Source organism: Castanea sativa, chromosome 7 (assembly GCF_040712315.1).
Source record: "Castanea sativa cultivar Marrone di Chiusa Pesio chromosome 7, ASM4071231v1".
NCBI classification, from domain to species: domain Eukaryota; kingdom Viridiplantae; phylum Streptophyta; class Magnoliopsida; order Fagales; family Fagaceae; genus Castanea; species Castanea sativa.
In genome coordinates this window covers 31,560,909-31,581,190 of record NC_134019.1, presented here as the reverse complement: position 1 = coordinate 31,581,190, position 20,282 = coordinate 31,560,909, and the positions used below count along the sequence as shown (strand labels likewise).

The window sequence follows — 20,282 nt, the reverse complement described above, 5'->3', positions numbered from 1 at the left end:
GGAAGCAAAAAAAATTTTGCTATAGCTCCACTGCTGGAGCATCATTTTTGGTGTTTGAGAAGTTAAAAAATAGCAATATACTTATATAGCACCACTGCTGTGAGTGCTCTTAGAAAAGATATCCATCCTCACATCATGCATTTATTATGAAAAGAAGGCAAAGGGAAAGAGAAGAAGAAAGATACATTTATTAATCCAGCCATGATGGCACTCTTACACCCTACTACTTGAACATAAATACTTAGAACAAAACATGAACACTCATTAATGGTTTTATCAAACTCTACATACTTCTCATTTCTCTAATCACATAATGACTCAGATTAAAATGTTTCATAGCAGAGAGATCGATAACCCAACACATAATTCCTATTGTAAAAACCATCACAATTAGCTAGCTAAAGCTTAGTTAATTAGCCATCTTTTTTTTTTATATATAGGAGTTAGCCCTGTCTTAGTTAAAGAAAGAAGCCAACCTTTTCAATAAGATCATTGCCTTCTCACAATCTGGGTTGAACAAACGAAACACATGCTCTTCTCCTTCTGTCTCTACAATCTGCACCTCTCCATTCCAACCACTCTTCCTTAATGTCTCACAAAAGAGCAACCCCCTTTCTTCAAGCACATCCTTCTCTGCAACACAAATTAGCACCCTGGTGCACCCGAGGCTCGACAACCTCGAATCCATTGCTGGGTTTATTCTTGGATCATTGATTCCACTTGCATTAGGACACACAAAAAGTCAATAATTGTCCTCTCCAAAATCTTTCCTATCAAAAATAGGTATGGACTAAACAAGCCCCTAATATTTTTATGCCAGCCAAGTCTTCAATTCCAGCTCGAGCTACCATGTTATACACTGTATTGCCTCCAGCACTATCTCCAGCCAGAAAAACTCGCTGGAAATCTGCATGGTCACTCAGCCGGCCTTCTGGGCCTTCATTGTTATAGTGTTTTGCTACCCACTGAAGTGCAGCCCATGAATCTTCTTAAGCTATGGGGATTATCACAGATCAAAGCAGCAGCATCAAGATTCAAGGCATGAAGAGGCAGAGCAGAAGGCAGAGCAGATCACTGTACTTGGCTAAGCTACTTGAAGTTTAGTTATAAATTGTATATAGCTTATACTGCATATAGTTTACTGGTTTGTATATTGTTTAGTGAAGCACGTGACTGCACATGTGAGTTTTTAGTTGTTTAGTTGCTTTGTTAAGAGTTTGTTACAGTTGTTAAGTTAGTTACTGTGATTTGTATATAAGGCCGTGTATCATTAAGTTACAAAATGAGAAATTCAGTTTTAGCAAATCTCTCATATGGTATCAGAGCGTTCTCTCAAAATTCCCAAATTTCTAGGGTTTCGTGGGTCTCGTTCTTGTCGTCCATGAAAGCTTGAAGCTTCGTTCTTGAAAGCTTGAAGGTTTCATGTTCTTGTCGTTCTTGAAAGCTTGCAGGTTTCATGTTCTTGTCGTTCTTGAAAGCTTGCAGGTTTCATGTTCTTGTCGTTCTTGAAAGCTTGAAGATTCGTTCTTGAAAGCTTGAAGCTACTTCAATGGCGTCTGTGTCAAATTCTTCTTCATCCACTTCATCTGAGCAAGATCTAGCGCTGGTTGAAGACATGTCGAATCCTCTGTATCTTCACCATGCTGAAAGTCCTGGAGCTATGCTCGTATTTGAAGTTTTGACTGGTGAGAATTATCATGCCTGGGCTCGATCCATGAAGAAAGCCTTGATTGCAAAGAACAAATTTGGTTTTGTTGATGGCTCTATCACTATTTCGTCTCCATTGATAAAAACTCCAGCAGCTGTTGATGCGTGGATTCGCTGTGATAATATGGTTGGTTCTTGGTTGAATAAGGCAGTTTCACCTCAAATCAGAATCAGTATTACCTACAGAGACACAACACTGGAAATCTGGAATGACCTTAGGGATACACATTCTCAAGGAAACGGACCTAGGATTTTCCAGTTGCAAAAGGATATTGCATCAATCAATCAAGGTGATTCTTTGATTACTACCTTTTTCACTAATTAAAGGTGTATTGGGATCAACTCAAGATTTTCAGGCCTAATCCAACTTGTACTTGTGGAAAATGCACTTGTAATCTGTCCAAGAGAATTGAGAATTTTCATATTCAAGATTCAGTGATGCAATTCTTGATGGGGCTCAATGATTCTTATTCTCAAATGAAGGGACAGATTTTGTTAATGGAGCCACTTCCATCCATTAACAAAGTCTATCCCTTTTTGATTCAAGAAGAGAGGCAGAGGAATGTGGGAAATTCCAATGCTCATGTTGAGTCCACTGCTCTTACCGTGAAAGGTTTCAATTCTGCTTTTTCTAGAGGAAAGAATTCTAAAGGCAAGGATAGGCCTTTGCTCTCACTGTGGGAGACTTAGTCATACCATGGAGAAGTGTTTCAAACTACATGGGTTCCCTCCTGGTTTTAAGCCTAAAGGGAAGACTTCAATGGTGAATCAAGTGAGTGTTCAAGATGATCTTACAAAGAATGGACAGTCATCCAATGATGTTGCTCAGTTCACTTTCACTCAGGAGCAATGCCAACAATTTCTGACTATGCTAGGCAATCAGATACAAGCTCCTGCCCACCTCTCTAAAGATGTTCATATGGCCAATAGTGTGATCAAGCCTCATTCAGATCAACCAGTAGCTTCTTCTACAACTGCTACTAAACCTAACAATGCTCTCACTATGTCAGGTATATCCTTCTTTGGGAATTCTGATTTGAGACATTCTATCTTTTCTACACATATAGTTAATAGAACAACCTTTAATGAAGATACTGGGTTATTGACACTGGGGCAACTGATCATATTGTACATTCTGTTCATTTATTCACTGAATTCACCATATTGTACACTTTCATCCACTCTTATCCTTCATAATGTTCTCTGTGCTCCTTCCTTTTCCTTTAATTTTTTGTCAGTTAGCCAACTCACTAAGACTTGTTCTTGTTGTCTTGTTTTCTTGTCAAATTTCTGTTTTATCCAGGACCTTATGTGCTGGAGGACGATTGGTGTGGGTGAAGTTCATGATGGGTTGTACTTGCTACAACACAGCCCTTCAGATGCTTGTACCCTTCCAATCAACTCCAAGGTTTTTCAATCCATCTTCAACTCTATTTTCAAGTCTGTTTTTAGTCAACCTCAATCTCATGTACTCAATAATACTGTTGTACCTTCTTCTATATGGCATCTTTGATTAGGTCATCCCTCAGATGCTAAACTTTCTTCCTTAAAGAATGTACTTCATGATTCTGTTTGTACTTTTAATAAAGATTGTGAGATTTGTCCACTTGCAAAGCACAAAAGACTTCCTTTTCCTTTTCCTAATCACTTATCAAATTCTCCTTTTGACATTGTTCACTGTGATATTTGGGGTCCCTATAGTGTTCCTACTGTTGATGGACATAAATATTTTCTTACTATTGTTGATAATTGTACTAGATCAACTTGGGTTTATCTCATGAAATCTAAGTCTGACACTAGATCCATTTTACATTCCTTTTACACTATGATTAAAACTCAGTTCAATAAAGCCATCAAAATTTTTAGAATTGATAATGGCCTTGAATTTCAAATGACTAAATTCTTTAAGACTTATGGCATTATCCTTCAACATAGTTGTGTTGCCACTCCTCAACAAAATTCAGTTGTGGAGAGGAAGCACCAACATATTTTATGTGTTGCAAGAGCTTTAAGAATTCAATCTAATATTCCTATTGCCTATTGGGGTGACTGCATTCTCACTGCTGTGCACCTTATCAATAGACTGCCATCACCTCTTCTTCATGATAAAACTCCTTTTGAATTGCTTTATGGCAAAGTTCTTGATTACAGCTCTCTTAGAGTCTTTGGTTGTTTACGTTTTGCTTCTACATTGGCTCAAAATAGACTTAAATTTGATCCTAGAGCTATCAAATGTGTTTTCTTGGGATATCCCTTTGCTGTTAAAGGTTACAAACTGCTTGATTTACATTCTAAGAGAATTTTTATATCGAGGGATGTTGTTTTTCATGAGTCTGTTTTCCCTTTTCAGTCTCTTCCTTCTTCCACTTCTCCCTCTCCCTCTGATCCTTTGTCTCAGATTTGTACTCCAAATGCTCCACCCTTACCTATAGATGATTTACACTCTAAATCTATTCCTGTTGTTGATGGTCTTTCATCTAATCATGTTCCTGACATTGCTGATCACACTGATCATCCTCCTTCTTAGCTTCTTGAAGATTATTTTTCTGATCTTCCTGAAGACTTATCTGTGTTTTTACCTAATGATATTGTTGATAATCCTCATTTGCAACCTGATCCTGTTCCATCCTTACCCAATCCTTCTGATTCTTCACTTAGAAGGTCCTCTAGGGTGTCTAAACCTCCTGCCTATCTTCAATCCTATAAGTGTAATACACTTTCCACTAAGTATCCTATAGCTAATTTTGTTTCTTCTCACAAGTTATCCCCTAGCTATTCTCATTTTTGCAATAGCATTTCTGCTCTTAAAGAATCTCAATTTTACCATCAAGCTATTGGTGATCCTAATTGGGAGGCTGCCATGGCAACTAAACTTGAAGCTTTAGAACAGAATCACACTTGGTCTATTGTCCCTTTGCCTCCCAACAAAAAGGCTGTTGGATGTAAGTGGGTTTTTCGCATCAAATATAAGGCTGATGGTAGCATTGAAAGGTATAAGGCTAGGCTTATGGCAAAAGGGTACACTCAGCAACAGGGTTTAGACTATACTGAGACATTCTCCCCTATGGCTAAAATGGTCACAGTCAAGCTTTTCTTGGCTTTGGCTACTGTGCATGGATGGGCTCTTCAATAGTTAGACGTTAATAATGCATTTTTAAATGGTGATTTGAATGAAGACGTCTACATGTCTCTTCCTCCTGGTTTGCACAGCAAGGGGGAGATGGATGGCAAGGGGGAGCTAGTTTGCAAACTGCACAAGTCATTATACGGACTTAAGCAAGCTTCAAGACAATGGTTCTCCAAATTTTCAACTACCCTACTGCAGCTTGGTTTTGTACAGTCCAAAGCATATTATTCGTTATTTGTGAAGCAGCATGGTAAGCTTTTTATAGCACTTCTAGTCTATGTTGATGACATACTTATTGCTAGTAATGATCTTAAAGCTATGGAAGATCTCAAGTTGTCTTTGGATAAGTACTTCAAGTTGAAAGACTTAGGCAATTTGAGGTATTTCTTGGGTTTGGAAGTTGCAAGATCACAAAAGGGTATTTCCTTGTGTCAAAGGAAGTATGCTCTTGAAATTGTTCATGATGTTGGCTTGCTTGGTTGCAAACCTACTAAAAGTCCTATGGAAGTAAACTTGAAATTGAGCAAGGATGAGGGTGAGTTATTGCATGATGCTGGGATGTATAGAAGGTTAATAGGTAGACTATTGTTCTTAACCATCACTAGGCCAGACATTACATACTTTGTGCATAGGTTAAGTCAGTTTATGTCTAAGCCTAGACAACCTCATTTGAAGGCAGCTTATAGGATCATCCAATACATTAAAGGGATTGCTGGTCAAGGCTTATTTTTTCCATCAAACACTTCACTGCACATAAAAGCCTTTGCAGATGCAGATTGGGCTGCCTGCCCTGATTCCAGAAGGTCCATTACTGGTTTTTGCATCTTCCTAGGTGATTCCTTGATTTCCTGGAAATCTAAGAAACTAAATACTGTTTCTAGATCCACTGCAGAAGCCGAGTACAGATCAATGGTTGTGGCTGTATGTGAAGTAACATGGATTCTCTATTTGCTAAAAGATTTGAATATTGCACATGACAAGGCTGCTCTGTTGTTCAGTGATAGTGAGGCAGCAGTCCACATAGGGTCTAATCCTGTGTTCCATGAGCGTACAAAGCATATCGAAATAAATTGTCATATTGTGAGAGATAAGGTGCAAGATGGAGTTATAAGATTGACGAACATTAGAAGTCAATCTCAGTTGGCAAGCTTGTTAACAAAGGCCTTGAACTTGACTCAATTCACAACCTTAATTAACAAGATGGGAATTCTGAATATTCATTCCAATGGTGCCCATCTTGAGAGGGAGTATCACAGATCAAAGCAGCAGCATCAAGATTCAAGGCATGAAGAGGCAGAGCAGATCAGTGTACTTGGCTAAGCTACTTGTAGTTTAGTTATAAATTGTATATAGCTTATACTGCATATAGTTTACTGGTTTGTATATTGTTTAGTGAAGCACGCGACTGCACATGTGAGCTTTTTGTTGTTTAGTTGCTTTGTTAAGAGTTTGTTACAGTTGCTAAGTTAGTTACTGTGATTTGTATATAAGGCCATGTATCATTAAGTTACTATATTGTTTAGTGAAGTACGTGACTGCACATGTGAGCTTTTAGTTGTTTAGTTGCTTTGTTAAGAGTTTGTTATAGTTGCTAAGTTAGTTACTGTGATTTGTATATAAGGCCGTGTATCATTAAGTTACAAAATGAGAAATTCAATTTTAGCAAATTTCCCATAGGGATAAGGTGCTCAGGGGCTAGTCTATAATCAACAGAGACTGATTATATTAGCTTCGGCTACAAGAGAAGTCATATAATTGTGATATGTGGGACAGAATGGTGATCCAACTAGAAAGGCCCCGCCATGATAATACACTAAGAGAGGAAGCTTTTGGCCTGGTTTATTGGTGCTAGGAATGAAAATACATGCTGATAAGCCGGCTTCTTGATCGATTAAAACGTCTTTGGAGGAAACACCATGATCAGAATTGATTGATGAAGGAACCTTGTCGGTGCCAAAGAATCTCTCTACTCTTCCATTTTTGTATGCCCAGAAATATGGACCAAACTCGAACACAACTTCAGTTGTTGTTGAGTCCATTCTTGAAGGCTTGAAGCTGCGGAAGAAGTTCAATGCACCCTTGATAAATAATTGTTTCAAAGAGTAGAACGCAATGATAAAAGCTTATTTGATTCAAGGACTGTGTGTGCAGAGGTAATGAGAAAAGGAAAATGGTAAAGCTTACCAATTATTCTTTGTGATTATATATATATATATATATATATATGTGTGTGTGTGTGTGTGTATGTATTTCACCTATTCCGACGCTCAAATTCACATCCTTCTTATTATGTCTCCACTGTTGATTGAATTTCAGTTTTTTTATGTACATGCAGTAAACTATGTGAAAGTTTCAAAATCCAATCAAAAGTTGACAAATTATCCGGGCATGGACTTGGGTATAAAAATGGACGTGTCCCTAAAAAAAATTTTATGTAGTAAAGTTTATAGTAACATAGCACGAGATAATTGTATAGCAGAACATGAATTTATCATGAATAAACAGGGCATGGATTTGGGTATAAAAATAGACGTGTTCCTAAAAAAAATTTATTTAGTAAAGTTTACAAGCCTTTCAGCTAAGATCAAACTTTTGTACAGTTTTTTTTCACTCTTGCTGAAAAGGAAATAAAGCATGACTCACAGTCAGTCTGTCACAACCTATGAAGCACGGGTGCATTTTCAGATTCGGGTGCGGGTACGAGTGTGGGTGCGGCGGGGTGCGGCGATTAAAAAAGTATTAAAAATATTTTTATTTATATATATTTTTGAAACTTTTTTATTTATATATTTTATATATTGCTAAGCATTTTTTTATATAATAATAATAATAGAAAATTCATATAATAATAATAATAGAAAAATAAGTAAATAGTAATAAGTATACAAAAGTTTTTGGCACTTGAATTATTGACAAAAGTATTAAAATAGATGAGACTTCTCATAAATAAATTTTTTTTAAAATTTTGGTTAGTGGCTCACATATTTGGTCAGTTAAAAATAAAATAAAGAATATATGTAACAGGTATTAAAATAAGTGTAGCCCTATTAAAAAAATAAAGAAAAAAAGTGTAGATTCCCATAAAATAAAATAAAAAATAAAAAAAAAAAAAAAGAAAGAGGTGGCTCCCACGTGTTTGGTGAGAGAGGCCCAAAAAACAAAAAAGGGCTTTGAAGTTGTTCTTATCAAAAAGAAAAGAAACAGAACTCTTCAGTTAAAAGGAAACAGAACAAAAGACAAAGCACTCCGGCAAAGAACGACCGTGAAAGAAGACGAAGCGAAGAAGACGAAGAAGCAAAGATACGATTTCAGTCTACCGGTGACAGCGGCGTATTAATATCCAGTCCAGTCCACTGGTATTTTCGGTTTAATTTTTTTTCCCTCACAGGCCGATTTCCTTTTCCCGGCCGAAATACACTGATATTCGGCCGAAACGATCCAATTCGGGCCGAATCGGCGCCGTGTCGGCGCGTATCGCGCCGAAAAAAATATTTTTTTAAAGGACGACGCGGCACGGACGCACAAGCAGCGGTGTTGCCTGCGCGTCCCCACGTCGGACGTGGGTGTGGCGGCCCAAACACCGCACCCGTGCTTCCTAGGTCACGACCCATATGGGTAGAAAGAAAAGATGAGAGTGACGAAAAGAAGTGGGGTTGGACCGGTTGGTCCTTTTCTTTTTTTTTGGCTGAGGCAGTGGGGTTGATCTTGGTCATATAGGAATTATGCTTTCAAGTTACTTTGCGACAAGATAGGAGCACGATGGGAACTGGGATCTGACGCAACTTTCAGGTAATGATATATTTCACAATTATAACCGAGTACACGACCAATTTGGTCTAGATCACAAATGCAATATGATTACTCCTCGCATTTTGGGAAGAATTTGTTTTGGACCTCGAAGTTTCTCAAAACCAAGTACTTGTATCATAGACTATAATACAATCTATGCAAGAAGAATCAAGCGGGGTGCAGTTACCTAGTCAAGACTCTAGACTCTAGAACCATAGTGACTGAGAAAAGAGAGATTAGCAATTCTAACATCGTCACCTTAATGGCCTTTATTGGCACCCCCTTGATCTTGAGTTGACTTCCGGCGCTTTTACTGCATCAGGAAGGCCTATGCCGACTGTTCTACATTATGTTCTAAATGACTTGTAACTAAAATTAGTGTAACTGCCATAGGTAGTTCACTTCTAAATAGATGCTTCGTCCAGATAATATTATTCATGACAAAGAGACAATAATCAGATCCCCTACTATCTTTTCCCATATTCACTCATAGTTAAAAGTGATTTGACCACTTTCCTACCTATTTCCTCCTTAAGTTTGTTATTAAATACTTGAATTTGATTTTGAATTTTAAAGTGATAGATTTAAAATGCCTTAATTCCAAATCTATAAATATTTCAATATGTCATACGGATTTTTAAAGGATTGAGGGTCTGTTTGGTTGGAGGGGTGGAAGTTTGGTTGGAGGATAGAAGATATTTAATTTTCTCTCGTATATGTTTGGTTGAGAGAGTGAAAAATTGAAGAGATGAAAAACTATTTAGTTAAAAAGAATAGAAAAAAGTGTTTATACAAATTCACTGTATGTCTTATTATATAAAACAAAAGAAACACTTTATATTTTTATTAAAAAATTGTGTATAAATCGGCACTTTATTTTATTAAAAAAAAAAATACACACACAAGAAGTTTAAGAACCAAAAAAAAAAGTGAGAATTAAGAAAGAATGAGACAAGATAAGAAAAAAGTCAAAAAAGGAAAGAAGGAAAAGTGTTCAAAATTTAATTGCGGGGCTGGGGTAGTTTTTCCAAAAAAGCAAGACTTTTTTTTCATGGTATTTTCTCCCAAATTTGGAAAGATGGAGTTTTGGTGGGCTCAAGGTGAAAATACAATCTCACTATTTTATTCCCTATTTTCTCTCCCAACTAAACACATCCCTCCCCCATTTTTTATCTTCCTTGTTTTCGTTCATAATGGTCCATTTTGGTTGAGTAGATTTTAAGAATGATGGAAAAGAGAGGAAATAAAATGATTTTTGGAGTGTTTGGTTAGGTGAACCTTAAGGAGAGAAAACTAGTAAGGCTTGAGTGTTTTCTTCAACCACCAAAATGCTATCTCTCCAAATTAGGGAAAAAAAATTAGAATGACCAAAAAGGCCATGTGACCTCTTGCGCATAGCTCAGAGGGTATTCCGTATTTGTGTTTTCTTCTTTGGCCATTTCTTCCCTTTTTTCATTTGGTTTTTTTTTTTTTTTTTTGTCTTTTATGTTACTCATATGTTTCTTTTTCTTTTTCTTAAGGTTTTCTGCTTTTCTTTTTTGGTTTTTTACTTTTTCTGGTACTTCTCATTCAATTTTTGTTGATGTTGTTGTTCATTTGTTTTGGTTTTATTTTTTTGGTTCATCCATTCCCCCCCCCCGTCCCCTCTAATTTGTTACTTTTATTTTAATTTTATTTAATAAAGGCATGAGAGTATATTTGTGTAGACTACATTTTTCATCAACTCATTTTTTTTTCTCAAACAAACAAAGAAGTTTTTCATCCCTCTACTTTTTCATCCCTCCAACTAAACACACATGAGGAAAAACTAAGTATTTTTTATCCTCTCACTTTTCCATCTTTTCACAATTTTTTATCTTCCAACTTTTCTATCTCCCTAACCAAACAAACCCAAAGGTTTAAAATCTTTGATGAATTTGTTAAATCCAAAATTTTGACCCTTAGTAAACTATCAAAATACCTTCAAACAAAGTGTTTGGATTTTAATAACTCAAATCCAAATTTATGTGCCCAAATCTTGTCATCCAAACATACCATAAGAAAAAAAAAATCATATGAATTTAATGACTTTAATCAGGAATAACACAATTTCATACGAATTGGCTTAGCATGCTGTAAATGTAATGCGTTTTATCAACCATCAACACCGCGAGTTGACATTTGTTCTTGTCACCTTTATTATAATGCAATTAAGCTCATCACAAACTCAGAAATATAGCTAAATAACCTGCTATCAGGTAATTATTGCTAATACAAGTTCAATAGTAACTAAGACATTGGCAAGTACTAATTAAGTACTAAGAAGCCTTGTCTTGATTTATGAAAGAAGCCAGCATTTTCAACAAGGCCAGAGCCTTTTCACAATTTGGGTTGAACAAATGAAACACATGATCCTCTCCTTCTGTCTCCACAATCTCCACCTCTCCCTCCCACCCGCTCTTCTTCAATGTCTCATAATAGAACAAACCCCTCTCTCTCATATCATCCTTCTCAGCAATAAAAATGAGCACCTTGGAGCACCCTAGCCTCGAAAGCCTCGAATCCTCAGCCGGGTTTATCCTTGGATCATCGAAACCACTTGTTGTTGGACATGAAAAAAGCCATGATCTGTCCTCCACGCCAGTGTGAACACTTTCTGTTTTACTAACGTAAGGTTGAACCAAACAAGCTCCTAATAATTTCACTCCTTGGAGACCTTCAACCCCAGCTTGTGCTGCCATGTTGTGCACAATATTGCCTCCAATACTGTCCCCAGCCAGAAAAAAACGCTGAAAATCACCATGTTCTCTCAGCCAGGCCTCAGGGCCTTGACCATTATAGTGAGAAGCAACCCATTGAAGTGCAATCCATGAATCTTCATAGCCTATTGGCACAGGGTGTTCTGGGGCTAATCTGTAATCAACAGAAATTGCGATTATATTAGCCTCAGCTACAAGAGCAGCAACATGGTTATGATATGCTGGACAAAATGGTGAACCCATAAAGAAGCCCCCACCATGATAGTACACTAGAACAGGCAACTTTTGGCCTGAACTAATGGTACTTGGAATGTAAATTCTGGCTGATAGACCAGTTTCTTTAACAATTTCAACATCTTTGGTGGAAATGCCACTTTGGGAATTGATTGATGGAGGGACTATATCGGTGCCAAAGTTTCTCTCCACTCGCCCATCTTTGTATGCTCGGAAATATGGGAGGAATTCATGTACTACTTCACTGGTCCCTGAATCCATCGTTGAAGCAAGGAGGAATATGAATGCACCTTGATATATAATACGATCCTCAAAAGAAAAAATTGGTAGAAAAAATGCTGTTTTGTTTTTTATGGAAAGAAAAAATTAAGGTAAACTATAGTTAGGTAGAAATTTTTTTATTATAAAATAAGGCTCGACTAAAAACTATCATAGGTAAATATTTCAATTTCTCAACAAAAAAAAAAGGTAAATATTTCAAAAAAAAAATAGTGGAGTCTTGTCTTAAAAGAATGCATACCATTATCATATCATTTCTTTTGATCGCCAAAAATGTGATTTAATAAAAATACTAGTATTATACACTTTGTCACAATTGTCCTACGTGACAGACTATAAATGATTTGTGATAAAATGTGTGTGAAAGCAAGTAGTACTAGCATTATTATTATTATTATTTTAAAATCATGCTGCAATCAACCTATATTTATGCCCTTCTTATTTATGTACCTTGATATATACAGTTCGTTTGGCTCTACATTTTTGGAATAAAAACTGGTGTTTTGGACTCAAAACGCCAATTTTAGCCTATTTGGCTGTACAGGTTCTAACGTTTGTGATTTTAAAACACGCGACTTCAAAACGAAAGTATTTCCAGCGAATTTGACAACACCATTCTAAAGTGTTGTAAAACGCATTTTCTAAAGTGCAATTTACCCAAATACCCCCATCAAACTTGAACAAAGAACCCGCATAAATATTTCTCATTTTTTTCCTCCATCGTACCTTCACTTCTGCTTCACCTTCCATTTCATTTCCGCCCTTCTCTTACTCCTTCCATAGCCTGCTAAATCCTCAAAAAGCTATAGGACTCATATTCATCTTCTTTATTTTCTTCAAGCCTCAAATGGAAAGTATCATGGACAATAAAAGGATGGGTATCTGATCGGTGAGGGTAACTGTTAGTGTTACTCGAGGATAAGTGCAAAAGTAAGATTGTAGGAGTAAAATGAAATTGGTAAAGTGAAAAGTATGCAGGTGATAGGGCACCTTGTTAGGTGAAGTACTTCATGTGGAGTGGTGTCTTCACCCTCCAAGTGTAATTTTTTATTTATTTAATAAATAGAATACTTTGATTTTATATATAAAATTGAATTTAAAAATATTGGTGTATAAAGGTTTTTTTGTAATTTGCAGCTAAAATAATATTTGAAAAATCATACTTTTTACAAATTTTGTCAAACACTCTAAAATTGCATTTTCAAAATGCACGTTTTAAAACCGCTACTTTTTTTTAAAATGCACTTTTACAAATGGCTTAGGATAAGCCCCATAATTTGATCCTCTCGAGATGGATTAGGATTGGTGACGAATAATAATGCTCCTTTTAGTCTACTTTTTTTATTTCTCACGTTAAGCATGCCCTTCTTATTTTTTTTTTTAATTTTGCTAAAAACACGTGTTCACTAAAAAACAAAAGAACAAAGGAGCCTATGGTTCCTAGCTAGATCATGTTCTCATATGAGTCGTACCAATAATTGTATTGTTGCTTAAGTTTTGTTGAACCAATAATATTCTCCACCACATACAGTTAGGTTGGTAGGAAAAAAATTTCTCAAAAAAAAAAATTTTGGTAGAAAAAATGCTGTTTTATTTTTTATGGAAAAAAAATTAAGGTAAACTAAATTTAGGTAGAACTTGATATTAAAAAAAAAAAGTTAGGTAGAACTTTTTTTTGTTATAAAGTAAGGCTTGACTAAAAACTATCATAGGTAAATATTTCAAAAAAAAAAAAATGGTGGAGCCTTGTCTTAAAAGAAGGTGTACCATTATCATATCATTTCTTTTAGGCACCAAGGATGTGATTTTAATAACAAAAATGCTAGTATTACACATTCGTCCGACGTGCCAAACTATAAGTGACTTTTGGTAAAATATGTGAAAATTAGTGGTATTATTATTATTAAAAAAAAAAAACCATGCTGCTATCAAGCTATATTTATGCCCCAATAAACGATTTAACATCAATTCACCACTTTTGTGCATTCTCCGAAAAAACAAAAACAAAAACAAACAAACTCAACTTTTTTGTGGTGACTTGTAAGTTCTATGCATGATTTGAAAATCCAGACTAGACCGTCAAGTTCTCTCTAATTTTGTTACATGGGACTTCATCCATGTTGGTAGAATACTAGAATGAAAATGCTTTGGCCCATAGTGTGGTTGTTTGGGATCCTTACTTCTTGTATCTTTGGGCCAGATTCCATCTCTTTCCTCACCGCCTCAATTGTGGGCCTTGCAGCTCTGGCAAGAAGAGACGATCCTGGCCCTTTGGGTGCTGTTGTAGAATAAAGGGGGTTGTCCAAGGGGGAAAATCACAACTATAAACAAAATGGAAGGGCTTATGTTGGAATCCCCATCTAAATTCATAGTAATAGAGCCAATTATATATTAGTTAGTACATATATAACTAATCAAATATCTAACTAATCCGCTACTTAAATTTTTTTGAAAATCCTCTCATACCTTTTTTTTTTTTTTTTTTATATATACAAGTTAGAATTTCTACTCTAGCCTAATCTAAGTGTATATGTGTGTGAAGCTCCCTCTTGGACTTGAACTCTGGCCCTCGCCCCCCACACCCCACAAGTATTTATACTTGTAAAGTGACAACCGCACCAAGGGAGAGCGATGGTATCCTCTAATACCTAAGTTTCTCTGAAATAGGAGTTGTTGCTCATCAACATCTTTTGTTCAGTACAATTGGTTTGTCCCTTCTAAAAGAAGGTGTTGTTTTGTCCCATGGAGTAACAGTGTTACTTTTCGACTAGTGGTATTTTTTTTTTTTTTTGCAAGGGATTTGGGAAATAGTAGAGAGAGATAAAGCAAACATTCAATCAACCATGGATGACCTCACTCAGAATTGGAGTCAGCTCACATTGTCTGACAGAGAGGGCCTGGGTTGCACTCTCACCAAAGATGATAGTTCCAATGATTTTTCAATAGCAGTAAAGTTCTTTACCAAGAGGGCGCTCAACATGGATGTTATTGCAAGAACCTTCAACCTATTATGGAGGTCTCGCAATGGCTTCAAGATTAAGAGCCTTGATGATCATATAATTCTTTTTACGTTCGACAATAAGGGAGATGTGAACAGAATTCTTTCGAGTGAACCTTAGAGCTTTAACAAGCATCTGGTTGCTATGCAGATGTATGAAAAAGAAACTCCTATCATTGACATCAAATTTGAAAGGGCCAGTTTTTGGGTTGAACTACATGGCATCCCTTTATGATACATGACATTGGAAACGGGTTTGAAGCTAAGCAGTGTGATTGGAGAAGTGTCTCGCCCGAAGAAGTTTAAGGAAGCTAATGGGGGTAATTTTCTACGTCTCAATATTACCATAGGCTTATCTATGCCTTTGTGTCATGGTCGCCTTATTTTGCTTGAGGATGGAAAACAAATTTAGGTAAGCTCCAAGTATGAAAGACTACCGAATTTATGTCATTGGTGTGGTCGTCTTACTCATGACAACAAGGACTTTGATATTTGGATCAAAAGTGAGGGGACACTAAAGCCAGAGGAGAGACAAATTGGAGCAAGATTAAGAGCTTCGGCATATGTTTAGACCAAAAAAAGTGAAATTACGGTCTAAGGATTTTACAAGGCAAAGAAGAAAAATTCTACCACTACACCCACTCCTTCCATGGAGAACGATAATTCGGTACTCCCCACCATGAAACCCAGTGAGCTGGAAGCAGAGGGTGGGCGAAGCAGAGAGGCAGAAACCGTTACAGAAAATTTGGAAAGTATTAAACAGGGGCATAACGTTGGGATAGTTGTTATTCGTAGTAAAGATACGTGCCTATGATAATGGGAGACAATAAAGCCGTGGTAAAGTCTGGTCCTAATACTCAAGCTATTTCTGATATGCACCATAAAGAGATTGATCTGCAGTTAAACGAGATTGACTCAAAGATAGCAAAGTTTGATAGTATCGAAATCTCAAATGCAACTACTCAATCTAAAACTAATCCACGTGTCAAAAATATTCCCCCAAGTCCAACTCAGCTAAGTGATGCACGTGAGATTCATGAGACGGCTAAGGTATCCAACGTATCTCCCCAGTATCGTGTTCTACCGACCTGGTCTCGCCAAGTACACATTGCAAACTCTAATGAAAACACAAGTCTTGAACCTCTCTCAAGGAAAAAACGTGATTTCACTAAAAGTAAGTGCTCATCTGATCTTCCTTCTAAGCACCAACAAACACTACAGCATGTCAATGGTGATGATTTTGAAGTGGTGGAGGCTAGAAAACAAGCCAAAATTGGAAATTAACATTTTTTGTCAAACAATATAATTAGTAGGCACTGTTTTCAAACTATATATTTCACTAACATCTCGAGTTTAAAAAACTCAATTTAGGGCCTATAAATCGAGTCTAAAAGACTCCATTTCCATGGTCTGATCACATTTGATGTGACATTTTTTCCACATGGCATCCACCTGGAAATCGAGTCTCTAAGACTCGATTTATAAGCTGACCCAAAAAACACCATTCTCTGTTTAGGAAAAAAAAAATTAAGATAAGATTAAAAACATTTCCTGGCCTCTCTCTTCTCTCGTCCCTCTACTTCTCTCACATTAATAGCCAACGGTGACCGCAACCACCGCATCCACACAAAACAAAACAACCACCGACTCAATGCTACCATAAGCAACCCACAAACTCACTGATCGTAACCCAGGAAAACCCATTCACTACCAAAACACCAACAACCACCGTGACAGATGAACCCCAAAATCTAACCCACCATGACCGTTGCACACAGCCCAAACACCCATATATACCACCGACCTAAAACACCCAACTCGCAAACCCAAAGTCATGAACCCAAGACCGACTAACCAACAGCCAAAATCAACCTCCGCGACCTCCACAACAACCCCACCACCACCAAACCGGTGAACCGAGTCAACTTAATGGCTGGGTTTCTGCAGTTCGTAGTCGAAACCACCACCTATCCACGTTGTTGTTGCCGCCTAGCAACCTAGCATCTTTGGTCTGTGCTCTTGAAAGAAGAGAGAGCAGACATAGTGAAAGAAAGGAGAGAGGACTAAGGTGAGGAGAGATGTCTGAATGACTGGGAGAAAAGAGAGTCCATTGATTTGTGTTATACAGCTTGCTAGCATTGATAATGTATTAAATGAAAAGTGTTTTTTTTTGTTTGCTAGTAATGCTCGGCTAATAAATCGAGTTTTAAAAACTCGATTTTCAGTAGACGCCACGTGAAAAAAACGCCACATCAAATGTGATCAGACCATGAAAATCGAGTCTTTGAGACTTGATTCATAGGCCCTAAATCAAGTCTTTTAAACTCGAGATGTTAGTAAAATATATAGTTTGAAAACAGTGCATACTAATTATATTGTTTGACAAACAATGTTAATTTCCCATTTTGGCCCTGGAAAACAGCCCCGCCAGAACCAATGAATTGCCTTAGTTGGAACTACCGTGGTTTGGGTCAATCACGTGCAGTTCTGGAACTCACTAAGATGGTGAAGAAATACAACCCGTCCATAATTTTCCTCATGGAGACAAGATCAAAGGAGTGCTATTTGAAGAAACTCTGTTCGAAGCTCCGTCTTGAAAACGCCTTCATTGTCCCACGTGTCAACACGGGAGGAGGTTTGGCACTTTATTGGAAATATGGAATTGATCTCAAAGTACTTGACTCCTCACCAACATATATTGGTGCGGTAGTTAAGCCAGGAATGGATGATGCTTGGCGATTAACAGGTTTCTACGGAAATCCCGTAACGGCCAACTGGGAACATTCTTGGACACTACTGAAAGACTTATGTCTCAAGATGGATTTACCATGGCTGTGCGTGGGGATTTTAACGAAATCACTAAATCCGAGGAAAAATTGGGAGGAGCCATACGAAGGGAATGGCAGATGAGAGAGTTCAGAGATGCATTGGATTTTTGTGGATTTTAGGACTTGGGTTTTGTTGGAGCACCTTTCACTTGGTGCAACAAATCAATTTGATGGTGAGGTGACTTGGATACATTTGGATAGAGGGGTTGCTACCCCTTCATGGTCCTTTTTATTCCCCATAGTTATGGTGCATCACATAGCAGGCTCTTTATCAGACCATTGCCCATTGTGGTTATGCTCGAACGATGAAAACAGAAGATTTTATAAGAAAACAAGGCCTTTCCGATTCAAGGCTGTTTGGTTGAAGGATAAAAGGTGTGAAGGGGTTATTAAAAAAGCTTGGGAAGGCTGAAGAGAGGAGATTTTGTGGGCAGGTTAATAGGAAAAGTGGATGATTGTAGAGCAAGCCTTCAAAACTGGAGCAGGTTATCGTTTGGTAACATCCATCGAATGTTAGTAGAAAAAAAGGAGTTAGCACTAGTAGAGGCGACTTCAATGGCTGGTACTAAGCATGACATGGTGCGAACTCTTAAAGGGGAAGTCTATGATCTTATGGTGAAAGAGGAGTGCTTGTGGCATCAGTGATCATGGACTGATTGGCTAAAGAGTGGCGATCTCAACATTGCCTATTTGCACAACTGTGCAACTCAAAGAAACAAAAGAAATTTCATCTCAAAACTGATTTTGGATGATGGTTAAGTTGTGGAAAAATATAATAAAATCAGAGAGGCCATGGTGAACTATTTCGAGCAGCTCTTCACATCCACAACCCCTTCAAGTTTTGATTAGATTCTTCAAGGAATTGAAGCCAAGGTCACACCATCAATGAATGCAGATTTAACATGTGAGTTCACTATCGAGGAGGTAGAAAGAGCCTTGAATTAAATGAAGCCTCTAACAGCTCCCGGACCCGATGGTATGTCACCATTCTTTTTCAAATCATGCTGGAATTTTATTAGTAAGGATGTAATTGCCACCTCTCTTGATATCCTTAATTCAAGTTCAATGATAGATAACCTAAATCATACCCTCATCTCCCTAATACCAAAAACAAAATCACCTGAAACAGCCAAGGATTTTCGGTCTATAAGCCTTTGCAACGTCCTTTACAAAATTATTTCCAAAACCATAGCAAACCGCCTAAAAAAACTACCCCATAAGCTAGTGTCAGAACTCAAAGTGCCTTCATGTCTAATAGATTAATTTCAGATACCATTCTTGTTGCATTTGAAACACTTCATCACTTTATAAAAAAATTTTAAAAAAAAAAAGGAAAGGGAAATTTGGGTTCATAGCCCTCAAGCTCGATATGAGCAAAGTATATGATAAAGTGTAATGGGTATTCTTGGAAAAACTAATGGCGAAATTGGGTTTTGCAGATAGGTGGATTTCTCTTATTAGTTCATGCATTCAATCTATTTCATACTCTATATTGGTAAATGGAGAACCCCACGGTCACTTTGCACCCAACAGAGGACTCCGTCAAGGGGACCCTCTATCACCATATCTATTTCTTTTGTATGCTAAGGGCTTACACTCACTAATACAGCAAGCTGAACAAGTTGGCTGAATTAAAGGAGTCTCAATTTGTAGGGCTGGCCCAAAGGTTTCACACTTGTTCTTCGCAAACGATAATGTGCGCTTTTGCCATGCAACCACCCAAGATTGGAACTCCATTTTGGATGTTTTACATCAATACGAGGCAGCTTCTGGTCAGCAAATAAATAGAGATAAACACAATTGTTCTTCAATCTTAGTACTGATTAGCCAACGCAAGAAAGCATTAAGACTTTTCTTGGTGTACCAGCCACTTCCCACTATGAAAGATATCTTGGTTTACCTTCCTTTGTTGGCAGAGGAAAAACGCAAAGTTTTAGCTACATTAGAGAACGGATTTGGCACAAAATGCAAGGTTGGAAAGAAAAGATATTGTCGCAAGGAGGAAGAGAAGTGTTGATTAAAGCAGTCCTTCAAGCAATGCCTACTTACACCATGGGGTGCTTCAAGCTTCCTAGATCCTTATGCAAGGAAATTTTGGTGGGGTTATAAGGGTGAGTCTACGAAAACACATTGGGTTGGATGCAAAAAACTATGTTTGCCAAAATGGCAAGGGGGTTTGGGCTTTAAGGATATTGAAAACTTTAAATTGGCCATGTTGGGCAAGCAAATGTGGAGGTAGCTGCACAACCAACACTCTCTTTTCTACAAGGTATTTAAATCTAATACTTTCCAAATGGTTCAATCCTTGATGACAGTGTCAAAGTGAATGGGTCGTATGCTTGGCAAAGCATCTTGAAAGCACGCCAGGTTGTGCAAATGGGTGGGAGATGGAGAATAGGGGATGAGAAATCTGTCATTATTTGAGGTGATAAATGGCTACCAGACCAACACTCCAGCCATGTGATATCGCCTATAAAAAATTTCCCAAGTAACACTCGGTTGTGCACGCTAATTGATGAGGAAACTGGGAGTTGGATTGAAGATAGAGTTGTCGAGGAGTTTTTGCCTCATGAAGCAAGATC

At 37.4% G+C, this 20,282-nt stretch overlaps 1 protein-coding gene and 1 pseudogene across 1 annotated transcript; both read right to left on the bottom strand.

The window, feature by feature from the left end:
- Positions 1–430: 430 nt before the first annotated feature.
- On the bottom strand, positions 431–6,873 carry LOC142644318 (putative carboxylesterase 2; annotated as a pseudogene).
- A 3,903-nt stretch (positions 6,874–10,776) lies between these two features.
- On the bottom strand, positions 10,777–11,890 carry LOC142642760 (putative carboxylesterase 2). Its single transcript, XM_075817181.1, has one exon. The coding sequence runs from the start codon at positions 11,854–11,856 to the stop codon at positions 10,921–10,923; it is 936 nt and encodes a 311-aa protein (XP_075673296.1). The 5' UTR covers positions 11,857–11,890; the 3' UTR covers positions 10,777–10,920.
- Between the last annotated feature and the right edge of the window lie 8,392 nt (positions 11,891–20,282).